The 16,261-nt window shown below is 46.5% G+C and overlaps 1 protein-coding gene across 1 annotated transcript; it reads right to left on the minus strand.

The window, feature by feature from the left end:
• Positions 1–2,821: 2,821 nt before the first annotated feature.
• On the minus strand, positions 2,822–15,205 carry LOC140070286 (vomeronasal type-2 receptor 26-like). Its single transcript, XM_072116639.1, has 3 exons — positions 15,098–15,205; positions 4,371–4,512; positions 2,822–3,741 (listed from the first exon to the last, which is right to left on the minus strand). The coding sequence occupies exons 1-3, from the start codon at positions 15,203–15,205 to the stop codon at positions 2,822–2,824; spliced, it is 1,170 nt and encodes a 389-aa protein (XP_071972740.1).
• Positions 15,206–16,261: the final 1,056 nt, after the last annotated feature.

A 16,261-nucleotide genomic window follows, 5' to 3' on the forward strand; every position in this document is an offset into this window, starting at 1 on the left:
CACCACTAGGGGGAGATCACTACATACACATTATACACCACCACTAGGGGGAGCTCACTACATACACATTATACACCACCACTAGGGGGAGCTCACTACATACAGATTATACACCACCACTAGGAGGAGATCACTACATACAGATTATACACCACCACTAGGGGGAGATCACTACATACACATTATACACCACCACTAGGGGGAGCTCACTACATACACATTATACACCACCACTAGGGGGAGATCACTACATACACATTATACACCACCACTAGGGGGAGATCACTACATACAGATTATACACCACCACTAGGGGGAGATCACTACATACAGATTATACACCACCACTAGGGGGAGATCACTACATACACATTATACACCACCACTAGGAGGAGATCACTACATACACATTATACACTACCACTAGGAGGAGATCACTACATACAGATTATACACCACCACTAGGGGGAGATCACTACATACACATTATACACCACCACTAGGGGGAGATCACTACATACACATTATACACCACCACTAGGGGGAGATCACTACATACACATTATACACCACCACTAGGGGGAGATCACTACATACAGATTATACACCACCACTAGGGGGAGATCACTACATACAGATTATACACCACCACTAGGGGGAGATCACTACATACACATTATACACCACCACTAGGAGGAGATCACTACATACACATTATACACCACCACTAGGGGGAGATCACTACATAAACATTATACACCACCACTAGGAGGAGATCACTACATACACATTATACACCACCACTAGGGGGAGATCACTACATACACATTATACACCACCACTAGGGGGAGATCACTACATACACATTATACACCACCACTAGGGGGAGATCACTACATACACATTATACACCACCACTAGGAGGAGATCACTACATACACATTATACACCACCACTAGGGGGAGATCACTACATACACATTATACACCACCACTAGGAGGAGATCACTACATACACATTATACACCACCACTAGGAGGAGATCACTACATACACATTATACACCACCACTAGGGGGAGCTCACTACATACACATTATACACCACCACTAGGGGGAGCTCACTACATACAGATTATACACCACCACTAGGAGGAGATCACTACATACACATTATACACCACCACTAGGAGGAGATCACTACATACACATTATACACCACCACTAGGGGGAGATCACTACATACACATTATACACCACCACTAGGGGGAGATCACTACATACACATTATACACCACCACTAGGGGGAGATCACTACATACACATTATACACCACCACTAGGGGGAGATCACTACATACACATTATACACCACCACTAGGGGGAGCTCACTACATACAGATTATACACCACCACTAGGAGGAGATCACTACATACACATTATACACCACCACTAGGAGGAGATCACTACATATACATTATACACCACCACTAGGAGGAGCTCACTACATACACATTATACACCACCACTAGGAGGAGATCACTACATACACATTATACACCACCACTAGGGGGAGATCACTACATACACATTATACACCACCACTAGGAGGAGATCACTACATACACATTATACACCACCACTAGGAGGAGATCACTACATACACATTATACACCACCACTAGGGGGAGATCACTACATACACATTATACACCACCACTAGGGGGAGATCACTACATACACATTATACACCACCACTAGGAGGAGATCACTACATACAGATTATACACCACCACTAGGAGGAGATCACTACATACACATTATACACCACCACTAGGAGGAGATCACTACATACAGATTATACATCACCACTAGGAGGAGATCACTACATACAGATTATACACCACCACTAGGAGGAGATCACTACATACAGATTATACATCACCACTAGGAGGAGATCACTACATACAGATTATACACCACCACTAGGAGGAGATCACTACATACACATTATACACCACCACTAGGAGGAGATCACTACATACAGATTATACACCACCACTAGGAGGAGATCACTACATACACATTATACACCACCACTAGGAGGAGCTCACTACATACACATTATACACCACCACTAGGAGGAGATCACTACATACACATTATACACCACCACTAGGGGGAGATCACTACATACAGATTATACACCACCACTAGGAGGAGATCACTACATACACATTATACACCACCACTAGGAGGAGCTCATTATATGTTCGTGTTTTGTTTCAGTATTTAGGAACCCTGTTACTATTGGTGTCCACTTAGAGGATTCCCATTGTATTTTCTCAGCCGTTTATATGCAGAAATTATGGGAAAGTCTTACATATAAGTTTGGCCAGGGTTTGGTCAGGGTTTGGCCAGGGTTTGGCCAGGGTTTGGCCAGGGATTGGCCAGGGATTGGCCATGGTCTGGCCAGGGTTCAGTCTGAGTGTAATGCAACAATGTATTTTTTGGAGCACAAATCGTTCACCTGTTTCAGATTCTCTCTGCTCTTAGCTACTTCCTTAGTGCCCTCAGTTTTTTTCATGCACCTATAGACTTCAAAGGGTGTTTTTTTCCAGAGATTCACATCTACGTAGGACATGCTCTACATGTGACACAACGCAGATTTATACTGAAGAAACAAAACATATCTGAACAGTGATGTGCAAGTCCAGTGCGATAATGGATCACATTGGATTCACACGAGAAAAACTGTTGTGGGGATGGAGTCTAAGGATGATTTCTCGTCATAGTGATAGCGTTCTTCACTGTACAAAACATGATCACTGATGTAGCATCGCATGTTTATGTTCTAGGATATATTTTCTTGTATTTAGCTCAGGCTTGAACAGAATTATATAACATTTTGGGAGGAATATACATCCCAGCAGCCCAGCGTTAGAGGTCAGGATGGCAAATATCTCCACGGCCACCATGTATTTGCCTCTGGTGCTGAGATAAGCCGGGATCATGGCGATCCAGACACTGCAGAACACCAGCATGCTGAAGGTGATGTACTTGGCCTCATTAAAACTGTCTGGTAATGTCCTGGCTAAGAAAGCTGTAATAAAACTAACCGCAGCCAGAACCCCCATATAACCCAGGACAGAGTAGAACCAAAGATCTGACCCTTCATTACACTGAACTACGACCTTCTCCTTATAAGAGTGTGTGTCCAGCTCCTGGAAGGGAGGAGAGAGGGTCACCCAACTCATACAGAGGACAACCTGGACCGAGGAGCAGATCAGGAGCACACAATTAGGGAGTCTCACTCCAGTCCATGTTCTCCACACACTTCCAGGCCTGGTGGCTTTGAAGGTGATGTAAACCATGATGGTCTTGGCCAACAATGAAGAGATGGACACTGAGAGGAATATTCCAGTAGAGATCTGACGTAACATGCAGGTTATATCCACAGGACGACCGAGGAACAAGAAGACACAGAGGAAGCTCAGCATGATGGAGACCAGGAGAACAAAGCTCAGGCTCCTGTTATTGGCTCTCACTATTGGGGTGTCACGATATCTGATAAGTATCCTCAATATTACTGCAGCGGAAACAAGAAGTACAAAGGATCCACTTAGAACAATAACAGAGATCATGTCCTCTGGAAACGAGAGACATTCCACCAGTTTGGAGATACATTGAGTCTTGTGCTCATTGGGCCACTCATGGTCAGGACAGGGTCTATAGCTTCCACTGTCTGAAGTAATGAGAAATAAAAACAGATGAAATGTCCTATATTCCAGACAGACTGTAGTTAAGATCATTGGGATCATCTACCTGGTTCACTGGAGATTGTTCCCTCAGAACACGGCACACAGCAATGATGTATAGAATCCCCTTGGACCTTTCTGCTTCCTGGTTGACAACTTTCTGTACATTGTGACTTTGGTATCTACGAATACGAGATAAAGAAAGAATTGTTGACCATCGGTTTTGCTACAAAAGCTTCTGACTGGACTCTAAGGTACCGGAGCTGATGGGCACAATATCCTATTGGGTTTGTCCTCCTTTTGATAATATGTCTCCTACAGGGATGTCTCCTCTGGGCTCGGGATGAGCAGACCTCACTGTTTGGATCCGTGCTCGCTGGAGGATTCGGGTCTTCCGGCGATTCACTAAGGTAGTGCGCCCGATGTCGGTGTTCACTGGAGTTCACTATCCATTACTGGGTGCAGGTAAGTGCGTGTCAAGCGACACTTTTTTTTTTAAATACTGCAGTTTTTCAAATCCGTTGCGTGCATGCCGGCGCCGATGCGCCACATTCTGATTGCGTGTTGCAAAAGCCCGGGGCAATTCAGGGAAAATTGGAAGTTTGGCCCATCTCACCCATGAGCTTTAGTCCTGAACGGGAGCATTTCAAAATAGCCGGCCTTTGAAATTCAGGCTGTTGGAGATGGTCGGCTTTAAGAATCTTATGGTGGTGACTGTCCCACAATACGTAATTTCCAACCTTCTCTGCAGGCCATCCCTGCCATGCACCAATGGGTTACAGAGAAAATAAGGTTTGCATTGCGCAATGCCATTATAGGCAAGGTGACCATCATTACTGACTCATGGAGTAGTTGGCATGGACAGAGACCTTATGTCTCTTTAACTGCCCTCCGTTAATGAAGTGGCAGCTAGGCACATATACTTCCACAACCAATGGTTACCGGATATCACTCGTTGCCTTCTGTTTCCTCCGACTCCACATCTTCCACTCCTGTCTCCTTATCCAGTCAGTGCAGCACCAGCACCACCAACTTGTACACAGCCATGGGGAAACAGGAGCATGCTGAGTTGAAACTCATCTGTCTGACACTGAACTTTAAGCCCAACAAGGTGGTGTACAACCTACTAGACGCTTTGGGACTAGCCTGGTTGACGCTCATCCCTTACCTGGTGCATGTGCTCAACTTTGAGACTTCAATGTTTCAATGCCCCGTTTCTGACGGGTTGTCAGAGCTGTGTCCATGTTTGTTTACAGGGACATGACAGCTCTGCCCTGGCAACTCCTGGCCCATCCATCCCTATGTCCCATTGTTGTATCAGGAGACGGATGGGTGTGCCAGGCCGGCGGAAGCTGTTGAACAAACAGGGGGAAGGCTCTGACGGACCGTGGTGCAGGACACTGGGAGTGCCAAAGGAGGCGAGCAAAGTTTTATTTTCTAAAAAGCCCTCCCCAGCCCTCTTGATACATTTTTCTAATAGTCGGACAACCCATTTTACTTTTTCTGCTCACCTCATTCTTGACGGTTTTCCATGTTATTGTGGTGACATTCATTTTCATACTATAATGCTCTGTAGTGTACAGGAGGAAGGACACAACATAAACTTTACACCACGTTTGGTTGATTATTATACTGTTATAGACGAAGTATTTGGTTGCCAGTTTTCTCTGCTCATTATTATCAGCAAGTCTCAAGTTCCGGCTTATCTGTAAATGAAGATTTGACAGGGTTTTTTTGTAAGTTGAGTTAATTTTTTCTTTAAAAACGAATAATAGTAATAAATAATTAATAAAGTGATAAAGGGTATTTGTCAAAGACATCTAGATGCTGATTAGAGATGAGCGAACATGCTCGTCCGAGCTTGATGCTCGGTCGAGCATTAGGGTACTCGAAACTGCTCGTTGCTCGGACGAATACTTCGCCCGCTCGAGAAAATGGCAGCTCCCGCCGTTTTGCTTTTTGGCGGCCAGAAACAGAGCCAATCACAAGCCAGGAGACTCTGCACTCCACCCAGCATGACGTGGTACCCTTACACGTCGATAGCAGTGGTTGGCTGGCCAGATCAGGTGACCCTGGGATAGACTAGCCGCTGCCCGCGCTGCTCGGATCATTCTGTGTCTGGATGCCGCTAGGGAGAGAGCTGCTGCTGGTCAGGGAAAGCGTTAGGGTGTTCTATTAGCTTACTGTTAGGCAGGAGTGATTCTCAAAGAACCCAACAGCCCTTCTTAGGGCTACAATAACGTCCTACTTTTTTTATTTTAATTTGCATCTAGTACCATTTGTGAGGAATTAGCAGGGGGACTTGCTACCGTTGTGTTTAGCTCTTAGTGGCACACATATCCATAGCAAAGGCCGAAGTGGGAAAATTTAGTAGGGGTTGGATTTCAATTAGGCACTAACTCAGTGTCATCTCATCTGGCATATTAGTGTGCTTTGATACTTGGCTAGAAAATAGCCATAGGAGAATACAAACAGCTTACTTACGCCTACAGTAGCGTTCTATATATTTGATTTCTGGTTGATCTGCTGGTGGCTGTACTTTCTGCAGTGCATGTACTAGCCAATTCTGAGCAATTTGTAGTGAGACTTGCGACCGCTGTGTTCTGCGCTTAGTGACGCACATATCCATAGCAAAGACCGAAGTGGGAAAATTTAGTAGGGGTTGGATTTCAATTAGGCACTAACTCAGTGTCATCTCATCTGGCATAGTAGTGTGCTTTGATACTTGGCTAGAAAATAGCCATAGGAGAATACAAACAGCTTACTTACGCCTACAGTAGCGTTCTATATATTTGATTTCTGGTTGATCTGCTGGTGGCTGTACTTTCTGCAGTGCATGTACTAGCCAATTCTGAGCAATTTGTAGTGAGACTTGCGACCGCTGTGTTCTGCGCTTAGTGACGCACATATCCATAGCAAAGACCGAAGTGGGAAAATTTAGTAGGGGTTGGATTTCAATTAGGCACTAACTCAGTGTCATCTCATCTGGCATAGTAGTGTGCTTTGATACTTGGCTAGAAAATAGCCATAGCAATAGGATAGCATTGTTTGGTTTTAAAAACTCAAAAAAAAACAAAAAACACAAAAAAAAACAAAAAACACAAAAAAAAAAAAAAAAAAGTTAAAAAAAAAATAAAGTTATAACTCTCATTTTAAAAATGTTTAACCCGAGGGCTAGGGGTAGAGGACGAGGGCGGGGACGTGGGCGTCCAACTACTGCAGGGGTCAGAGGCCGTGGTCCTGGGCGGGGTGAGACACCACCTGCTGATGAGGGAGCAGGGGAACGCCGCAGAGCTACACTCCCTAGGTTCATGTCTGAAGTTACTGGGACTCGTGGTAGAGCACTGTTGAGGCCAGAACAGTGCGAACAGGTGATGTCGTGGATTGCTGACAATGCTTCGAGCAATTTGTCCACCACCAGTCAGTCTTCCACGCAGTCCACCCATGTCACCGAAATCGCCACTCCTCCAGCTCCTGCACCTCAGCCTCCTCCCCCCCAGTCTGCCCCCTCCCAGGAAAATTTGGCATTTGAACCGGCATACTCTGAGGAACTGTTTTCTGGACCCTTCCCACAGTCACAAACCACTTGTCCGGTTGCTGCTGAGCAATTTTCCGATGCCCAGGTTTTCCACCAGTCACAGTCTGTGGGTGATGATGACCTTCTTGACGTAGTGGAAGTGTGTAAAGAGGTGTCCGACGATGAGGAGACACGGTTGTCAGACAGTGGGGAAGTTGTTGTCAGGGCAGGAAGTCCGAGGGGGGAGCAGACTGAGGGATCGGAGGATGATGAGGTGACAGACCCAAGCTGGGTTGAGAGGCCGGGTGAACACAGTGCTTCTGAGACGGAGGAGAGTCCTCGACCAGAACAGGTTGGAAGAGGCAGTGGTGGGGCCAGACGGAGAGGCAGGGCCAGAGCTGGTGCATCAGCGCCAAATGTGTCAACTAGTGAAGCTCCCGTGGCGAGGGCTCTTGCGGCGAGGGCTAGATCTTCAGAAGTCTGGAGGTTCTTTAAGGAAACACCGGATGACCGACGGACTGTGGTGTGCAACATTTGCCAAACCAGGCTCAGCAGGGGTTCCACCACTACTAGCTTAACTACCACCAGTATGCGCAGGCATATGAATGCTAAACACCCCACTCAGTGGCAACAAGCCCGTTCACCTCCGGCCGTGCACACCACTGCTCCTTCCCCTGTGTCAGCTGATAGTCAGCCCCCTGCCCAGGACCCTGCCACAAAAACCCCATCGTCGCCTCCACGATCCTCCACAGCATCCACCAGTGTTCAGCTCTCCATACCCCAGACGCTGGAGCGGAAACGCAAATATAGTGCAACCCACCCGCACGCCCAAGCCCTTAATGTGCACATCTCCAGATTGCTTAGCCTGGAGATGCTGCCCTATAGGCTAGTAGAGACCGAGGCCTTTCGCAACCTCATGGCGGCGGCCGCCCCTCGGTATTCGGTCCCCAGCCGCCACTACTTTTCCCGATGTGCCGTCCCAGCCCTGCACCAGCACGTGTCAGACAACATCATCCGTGCCCTGACCAACGCCGTTTCTGACAAGGTCCACCTGACCACGGACACGTGGACGAGTGCTGCCGGGCAGGGCCACTATATATCGCTGACGGCACATTGGGTTAACTTGGTGGAGGCTGGGACCGAGTCTGACCCTGGGGCTGCTCATATACTGCCGACGCCGAGGATTGCGGGGCCTACCTCGGTCCAGGTGTTTCAGGCCTACTATGCCTCCTCCTCCTCCCACCCCTCCTCCACCTCCTCCTCCGAACTACCATCCGTGGGCACGGCGCCATCAGTCGGTAGCTCTAGGCACAGCAGCAGTGCCGTCGCTAAGCGACAGCAGGCGGTGCTCAAACTGCTTAGCCTAGGCGATAAAAGGCACACCGCCCAAGAACTATTACAGGGCATCACGGCGCAGACTGATCTGTGGCTGGCACCGCTGAACCTCAAGCCGGGAATGGTTGTGTGTGACAACGGCCGTAACCTGGTGGCGGCTCTGCAACTCGGCAGACTGACACATGTGCCATGCCTGGCCCATGTGTTAAATCTGATAGTTCAGCGTTTCCTCAAGACATACCCCAAATCTGTCTGATTTGCTCACGAAGTTGCGCCGCATCTGTGCGCATTTCAGGAAGTCCAGCCCAGATGCTGCCACTCTCAGGGCAGCGCAGCGCCGCCTCCAACTGCCCGCTCACCGACTGTTGTGCGACGTGCCCACGAGGTGGAATTCAACACTGACCATGTTATCCAGAGTTTACCAGCAGCGCAGAGCGATTGTAGACTGCCAGATGTCAACTTCCACCAGAACTGGTAGTCAGGTCAGTCAGCTTCCTCAAGTCTACAATGAGGAGTGGACGTGGATGTCTGATATCTGTCAGGTGCTGAGTAACTTTGAGGAGTCAACACAGATGGTCAGTGGCGATGCCGCCATCATCAGCCTCACCATCCCGCTGCTTGGCCTGTTGAAAAACTCTCTGGTCAGCATGAAGTCGGAAGCTTTGCGCTCGTCACAAGAGACAGGGGAAGAAGATTCCCTTGTTGATAGCCAAAGCACCCTCAGGTCTGTTTCTCAGCGCATATCGGAGGAGGTGGAGGAGGATGAGGAGGAAGAGGAGGAGAATGTTGGCGAGACACAAGAGGGGACCATTGTTGAGTCCTTCACTGTTCAGCGTGTATGGGCAGAAGAAGAGGAGTTGGAGGAGTTGGAGGAGGAGGAAATGGACAGTCAGGCCAGTGAGGGGAGTGAATTCTTACGCGTTGGTACTCTGGCGCATATGGCAGATTTCATGCTAGGCTGCCTATCCCGTGACCCTCGCGTTCAAAGAATTTATTCCAGCACCGATTACTGGGTGTTCACTCTCCTGGACCCACGGTACAAGCAAAATCTTTCCACTCTCATCCCTGCAGAGGAAAGGAGTGTGAGAATGCATGAATACCAGCAGGCCCTGGTGCACAAGCTGAAACAGTATTTCCCTTCTGACAGCGCTAGCGGCAGAGTGCGTAGTTCTGCGGGACAAGTAGCGAGGGAGAGTAGGCGAGCAGGCAGCTTGTCCAGCACTGGCAAGGGTACGCTTTACAAGGCTTTTGCCAGCTTTATGTCACCCCAGCAAGACACTGTCACCTGTCCCCAGTCTCGGCAGAGTAGGGCTGATCTTTACAGAAAGATGGTGAGGGAGTACGTAGCTGACCATACCATCGTCCTAAATGATCACACAGCTCCCTACAACTACTGGGTTTCAAAGCTGGACATGTGGCACGAACTGGCGCTGTACGCCTTGGAGGTTCTTGCCTGCCCTGCCGCTAGCGTCTTGTCCGAGCGGGTTTTCAGTGCAGCTGGTGGCATCATCACCGATAAGCGTACACGCCTGTCGACTGACAGCGCTGACAGGCTGACGCTTATTAAAATGAATAAAGCCTGGATTTCTCAGAATTTCCAATCTCCACCAGGTGAAGGAAGCTCAACCTGAATAATTGATCCACTCCTCCTCCTCCTCATTTTCCTCCTTCTCCTCCTCTTTGTACAGTAAAGCAGAGGAAACTGGCTATTTTTTGACAGGGCCCACTGGCTCTTGCTATAGTACTTCATGCATTTAATTTTTCTGGAGGGCCACCTACCCGGTCCTCTGTTTGAAACAATTTTTGTGAGTGCCACATACAGGCACTCAATCTATTCCATTTTTCTGGAGGGCCACCTACCTGCTCCTCTGGTTTGAAACATTTTTGGGACTGCCACATACAGGCACTCAATCTATTCCATTTTACTGGAGGGCCACCTACCTGCTCCTCTGGTTTGAAAAATGTTTGGGACTGCCACATACAGGCACTCAATCTATTCCATTTTACTGGAGGGCCACCTACCTGCTCCTCTGGTTTGAAAAATGTTTGGGACTGCCACATACAGGCACTCAATCTATTCCATTTTACTGCAGGGCCACCTACCTGCTCCTCTGGTTTGAAACATTTTTGGGACTGCCACATACAGGCACTCAATCTATTCCATTTTACTGGAGGGCCACCTACCTGCTCCTCTGGTTTGAAAAATGTTTGGGACTGCCACATACAGGCACTCAATCTATTCCATTTTACTGGAGGGCCACCTACCTGCTCCTCTGGTTTGAAACATTTTTGGGACTGCCACATACAGGCACTCAATCTATTCCATTTTACTGGAGGGCCACCTACCTGCTCCTCTGGTTTGAAAAATGTTTGGGACTGCCACATACAGGCACTATCCAAATTAAATTGTCTCCATAGCAGCCTCCACACGTTGTCTCCATTGCTACCTCCAAAAGTCGTCCATATAGCTGCCTCCATACATCGTCCCTTTATCAAACGAGGTGTGTCAGGCAGAAATTTGGGTTGTTTTCATGGATTCCACATCAAAGTTGTTAACTTTGTCGCCACCCTGCTGTGTTATCCACAAAATATACTGGCAAACTTTTACCATTTAGGGATATTATTTCAGCGCTTCTTGCGCATCTGTTTACATTCCCCTCACCCGGCATATCCTAAACTTATAAGAACGCTACTACACTTGATCTTATACAAAAGGTTCTTAGAAGTGCTGTTTGGGGAGTAGCCTAGAGACAGGGGCTTGGATTGGCGAAAGCTCGCCTGGCAGCGGAGCGCCAGCTCCATGCGCATCATGCGCTTCTTGCGCATCTGTTTACATTCCCCTCACCCGCCATATCCCAAACTTATAAGAACGCTACTACACTTAACTTGGTGCAGGCTGGGACCGAGTCTGACCCTGGGGCTGGTCATATACTGCCGACGCAGAGAATTGCGGGGCCTACCTCGGTCCAGGTCTCAAAGGCCTACTATACCTCCTCCCACCCCTCCTCCACCTCCTCCTCCTCCGAATTACCATCCGTGGGCATGGCGCCATCAGTCGGTAGCTCTAGGCACAGCAGCAGTGCCGTCGCTAAGCGACAGCAGGCGGTGCTGAAACTGCTGAGCCTAGGCGATAAAAGGCACACCGCCCAAGAGCTATTACAGGGCATTCCACATCAAAGTTGTTAACTTTGTCGCCACCCTGCTGTGTAATCCACAAAATATACTTGCAAACTTTTACCATTTAGGGATATTATTTCAGCGCTTCTTGCGCAGCTGTTTACATTCCCCTCACCCGCCATATCCTAAACTTATAAGAACGCTACTACACTTGATCTTATACAAAAGGTTCTTAGAAGTGCTGTTTGGGGAGTAGCCTAGAGACAGGGGCTTGGATTGGCGAAAGCTCGCCTGGCTGCAGAGCGCCAGCTCCATGCCAAGATCCAACTAACATAGTTGCAGCACCTTTAATCTACTACTAGTTCACTGCCTCCATAATAATAATAATAATAATCTTTATTTATATAGCGTCATCATATTCTGCAGCGCTTTACAAATCATAGGAAACAAATACAAATGTAATGTAACAGAGCACAACATTTGTATGGAACAACAGGAGTGAGGTCCCTGCTCGCCAGAGCTTACGGTTTATGAAGATGATGGGGTAACACGAGGTAAAAGAATATTTAATGGTCAAGCCATTCTTCTTAGGGAATAGAAAAAAATATAATAAATGGAATTGCTGTCGCTTGAACCACTCAGCCGTCATCTTATATACCAGGTCCAGGGTGAATGGGACTGCAGAGAAGTCTGGTGCCTGTTGGTTGCTGGATAACAGATGGGAGGACGACACAGGACGGGTTAGTAGAAGAGTTAAAACTTCATGCAGTTAATGAGTGTTATAGGCTTGCCTAAAGAAATGGGTTTTAAGAGCACGTTTGAAACTTTGGAGGTTAGGTATTAGTCTGATAGTCCGGGGCAGAGCATTCCATAGAATTGGTGCAGCTCTAGAGAAGTCTTGGAGACGCGAGTGGGAGGTCCGCACTAGGGTAGAGGTTAATCTAAGATCACTGGCGGATCTAAGAGCACGGGTTGGGCGATAGACTGAGATAAGAGAGGAGAGGTAGGGGGGTGCAGCATTATACAGAGCTTTATGGATGAGGGTTATTATTATTTTAAACTGTATTCGAAAGGAGACTGGCAGCCAGTGCAGCGACTGGCATGAACTGTAAGCATACATGGTCCCCTTATCAAACGAGCTGTGTCAGGCAGAATTTTGGGTTGTTTTCATGGCTTCCATGTTAACTTTGTCGCCACCCTGCTGTGTAATCCACAAAATATACTGGCAAACTTTTATCATGTACCGATATTATTTGAGCGCTTCTTGCTCACCTCCTTTGGTTCCTCTCTTACACCCATTGGTTTGAAGCCTGAGTCCAATTAGGGTATGTCGCCATGCCACTCTCTAGCCTGCTGCCGCTGCCTCTGCATGCCGTCCCCTATAGTGTCAGGGTCAATTATTGGATGTTTTAGATGCTATCTAGCTTCATTCTGTCACTCTGTCATGGCCATGCTGTTGCCCATAATTTTGGCATAATGGTGCGATTAAGCAGCCTCAGAGGCATCCATGCATGCTGCCCCTGCTGTTTCCTGTCCATTTCCGTGGTGTTTCCATCCTTTTCTGAGGTTCCCAGGTGTTTGGCCAAGCTTCCCTGTGCAGAGCCTTGGTCCCCTTGAAAAATGCTCGAGTCTCCCATTGACTTCAATGGGGTTCGTTATTCGAGACGAGCACTCGAGCATCGGGAAAAGTTCGTCTCGAATAACGAGTACCCGAGCATTTTAGTGTTCGCTCATCTCTAATGCTGATATATCTTTGACTTGGAATGAGTGAATTGTTTTGTACAATACCTAATTTCTGCAGAACTTTTCCAAAAGTTTTGTTTTCTGGTGGACCTCTGACTTTTAAGATTTGTTTTAAGGAAATAAGTTAAAATATCAGTATGCAAGATCTGAGGAGCAGTGGGTAAGTTGTGGCCGGTCAGACACAAGTAGGAACTATGGATGAGCCATAACCAGCTCATATGGCAGGAGTGATCAGACCATGACAGAGCTTAGCCATCTTATGCCACATCTAGTACAAGGTCGTTGTGGTCGTGAGCACCAGATTGTTCTTCTAGTCTGAAATCTATGAGACTACAGTTTATGTCTTCTGAAACTCTATGGAGCTCTTATACTAAGGGTCCCGCAGCCTCATTTTTGTCGGGTTTCCCGAATCTTCAGGGATCGTGCTGGGGATTGTGTGGCAATCGCGTCAGCTTTCACGCGACACAAATCGGGGGATGGGCTATCCAACGGATTCGGGCTACGCGCTGGATTTAATAATTCAATTTGTGTCACAAGCTGTGCACTCACATACACCTGGAGGAAGATGGTGTACTTCAGGGGAGCGTCAACATGCAGGAAATTGGGCGTATGAATCGCAGAAGATGTACATTCGGGGGGACATTCCGGATCGGGGATCGTGCAGGGACCAGGTAAGTAAATGTGCTTGTGTGTTTGAGCTGAATACATCCGGTCACATTAACTTTGTTCAACTAAACTCGCACCTCGATTGGACTAGAAGTTGCTGTGAATGTGAAGGGACATCTGAAGGCAGTCTCTGCTCTCCTAATTTATCCATAAAATGTGCCACAATTAAATGTGATGCATCTCTGGGCAAGACAGAGACCACTATGAATTTTTAGGAGTTCCTGCATTAATTTGAATTCTAAAAGGTGGCTAATAAACTCTAGTAACCCAAAGCAGGCTATTACAAGAGCAGTGCAGGGGCTAACACGTTTACCTTTTTTTAAATAAACCTTTATTTTTGTGTGTGTTTGTGTATCGTCTATGTATTTGGTGGACTACGTTGGATTTGGTGGACTATGTTGGATTTGGAGAACTATGTTGGAACTGGAGAACTATGTTCCACTTGGAGGGCTATGTTGGATTTGATGGACTATGTTGGATTTGGAGAACTATGTTGGAATTGGAGAACTACGTTTGATTTGGAGGCCTATGTTGGATTTAGTGGACTATGTCGGATTTGGTGGACTACGTCGGATTTGGTGGACCACGTCGACGATCAGGATTTTTTTCTTTTTCATGCTATGGAAACAAATTAGATAAAATAAAGATATCAGTGCTTTAATAATAAGCCTTTGTATGTTTACACCTGTACAACTGTGAAAGATAATTGTTTGCAGATTAAATAATATTTTCTATCGATCCGTTTTTTGCATTCTTTGTAAAAAAATGTTTAGGACTCAATAGCGAGGAAGTTTATTGGTAGTTAACACCTTCTCCTGAGAATCCATGGAACAAAGCTATACAAATTAAAATGAAGGTACCACTAATATGAGTATGAGCAATAAACAAGCAGTTTTTTTCATGGGATTTGAGTAAATTTGACTAAAACCAATAGTTTGCCGTCCAGAAGCTGTTCCTCAACTCACCTGGTATCGATAGACTTCCTCATTACTGAACCAGTCACTTAAGGACAAGTTTATTGTGTTTAGGGCATTGGCCATAAGTGCTACAGCATTGTACACCGGATCATCCATGTCCTAAGACAGGTCACTCCGGATCCCTCCAATACGTTCCTGACCAGTGCAGTTGTGTAGAGGTGTCCCATAAATCTTCTCATACATTTCATCTTTTCCTCTGTCTCCTGATAGGCAGTGAAATGTTGTCATCCACAAATTCTGAAGCAATTTATCATCAGGGTATTTTAAAGGATAAAAATCATCGTAAATATCTTTGAATTCTGAGGTAATGAATGATGGAGGCTCAAGAGACAAACTGCAATTGAAGATCTTTGGATATTTCCCCATGAGAACGATGTTTGGAGCAAAGGAAGGAGACAAGATCTTATATCATGATAAGTCCCACAGAGGATCACAACCTGGACTGACTGTACCACATTGCTAAAATGTATTTTATACTCTGAATATCTGGTCTGAGATGATGCAAGACTGTTATATACTATAAAGGCCACACAGATGTGATGTTTGTTCAGATAGTAGTATAATAACTGTGACTCCCAAAATCCACTCTCATTACTAGATGTTATAATTCCAACAAAAGTCCATCCAAAGTATTGGATAAGTCTGGCTACAGAAGACAATGTTTCACGATCATTGAAAATTGTCCGAAAAAATGATGGGAAATGTTGTTGGCTGGATAAGAACGGGTCTGAGGCTCCATAACTGATCTATGAGAGAGGCACCAACAAGAAAATACCAGCAGTGTATCTACATTCATTTTAGAGGACCAATTTCTGTTACAAGAAGCACTAAGAATGGATTTTATTCTGTGCTCCAAATTACACTTTCTCCTGATTCTTTGGGTCGGTATGATCACAGTGATACCAGACCCTTCAGGGTACTTTAGCCCAGCAGGATCTGATTGCTAATACTACTTAATACTTTATTCTTGCAGTATAAAGCAATATTACTGCTATAAAGCAATATTACTGCTGATCTCTAATAGCCTGCCATCTGCTGGCTATTAGAGATCGTTACACATGGCAAGCCTACAAGTCTCAATCAGACTGTAGGCTGCCATGGATCTGATCTCCGTCCTCTAATGATGTTGTGGAAGGTGGCAAGTGGACATTC

This window comes from Engystomops pustulosus, chromosome 7 (genome assembly GCF_040894005.1).
Source record: "Engystomops pustulosus chromosome 7, aEngPut4.maternal, whole genome shotgun sequence".
In the NCBI taxonomy this organism is placed as follows: Eukaryota; Metazoa; Chordata; class Amphibia; order Anura; family Leptodactylidae; genus Engystomops; species Engystomops pustulosus.

Bases quoted from the DNA above. Each gene is read 5' to 3' on its own strand.
- LOC140070286 (XM_072116639.1), bottom strand. From the start codon at position 15,205: ATGGATGATCCGGTGTACAATGCTGTAGCACTTATGGCCAATGCCCTA. The intron at 4,513-15,097 runs GTGAGTTGAGGA...GGTGCATGGCAG, and splicing joins AGGAAGTCTATCGATACCAG to GGATGGCCTGCAGAGAAGGT. The intron at 3,742-4,370 runs GTGAGATGGGCC...TCATTACTTCAG, and splicing joins TTCAGGACTAAAGCTCATGG to ACAGTGGAAGCTATAGACCC.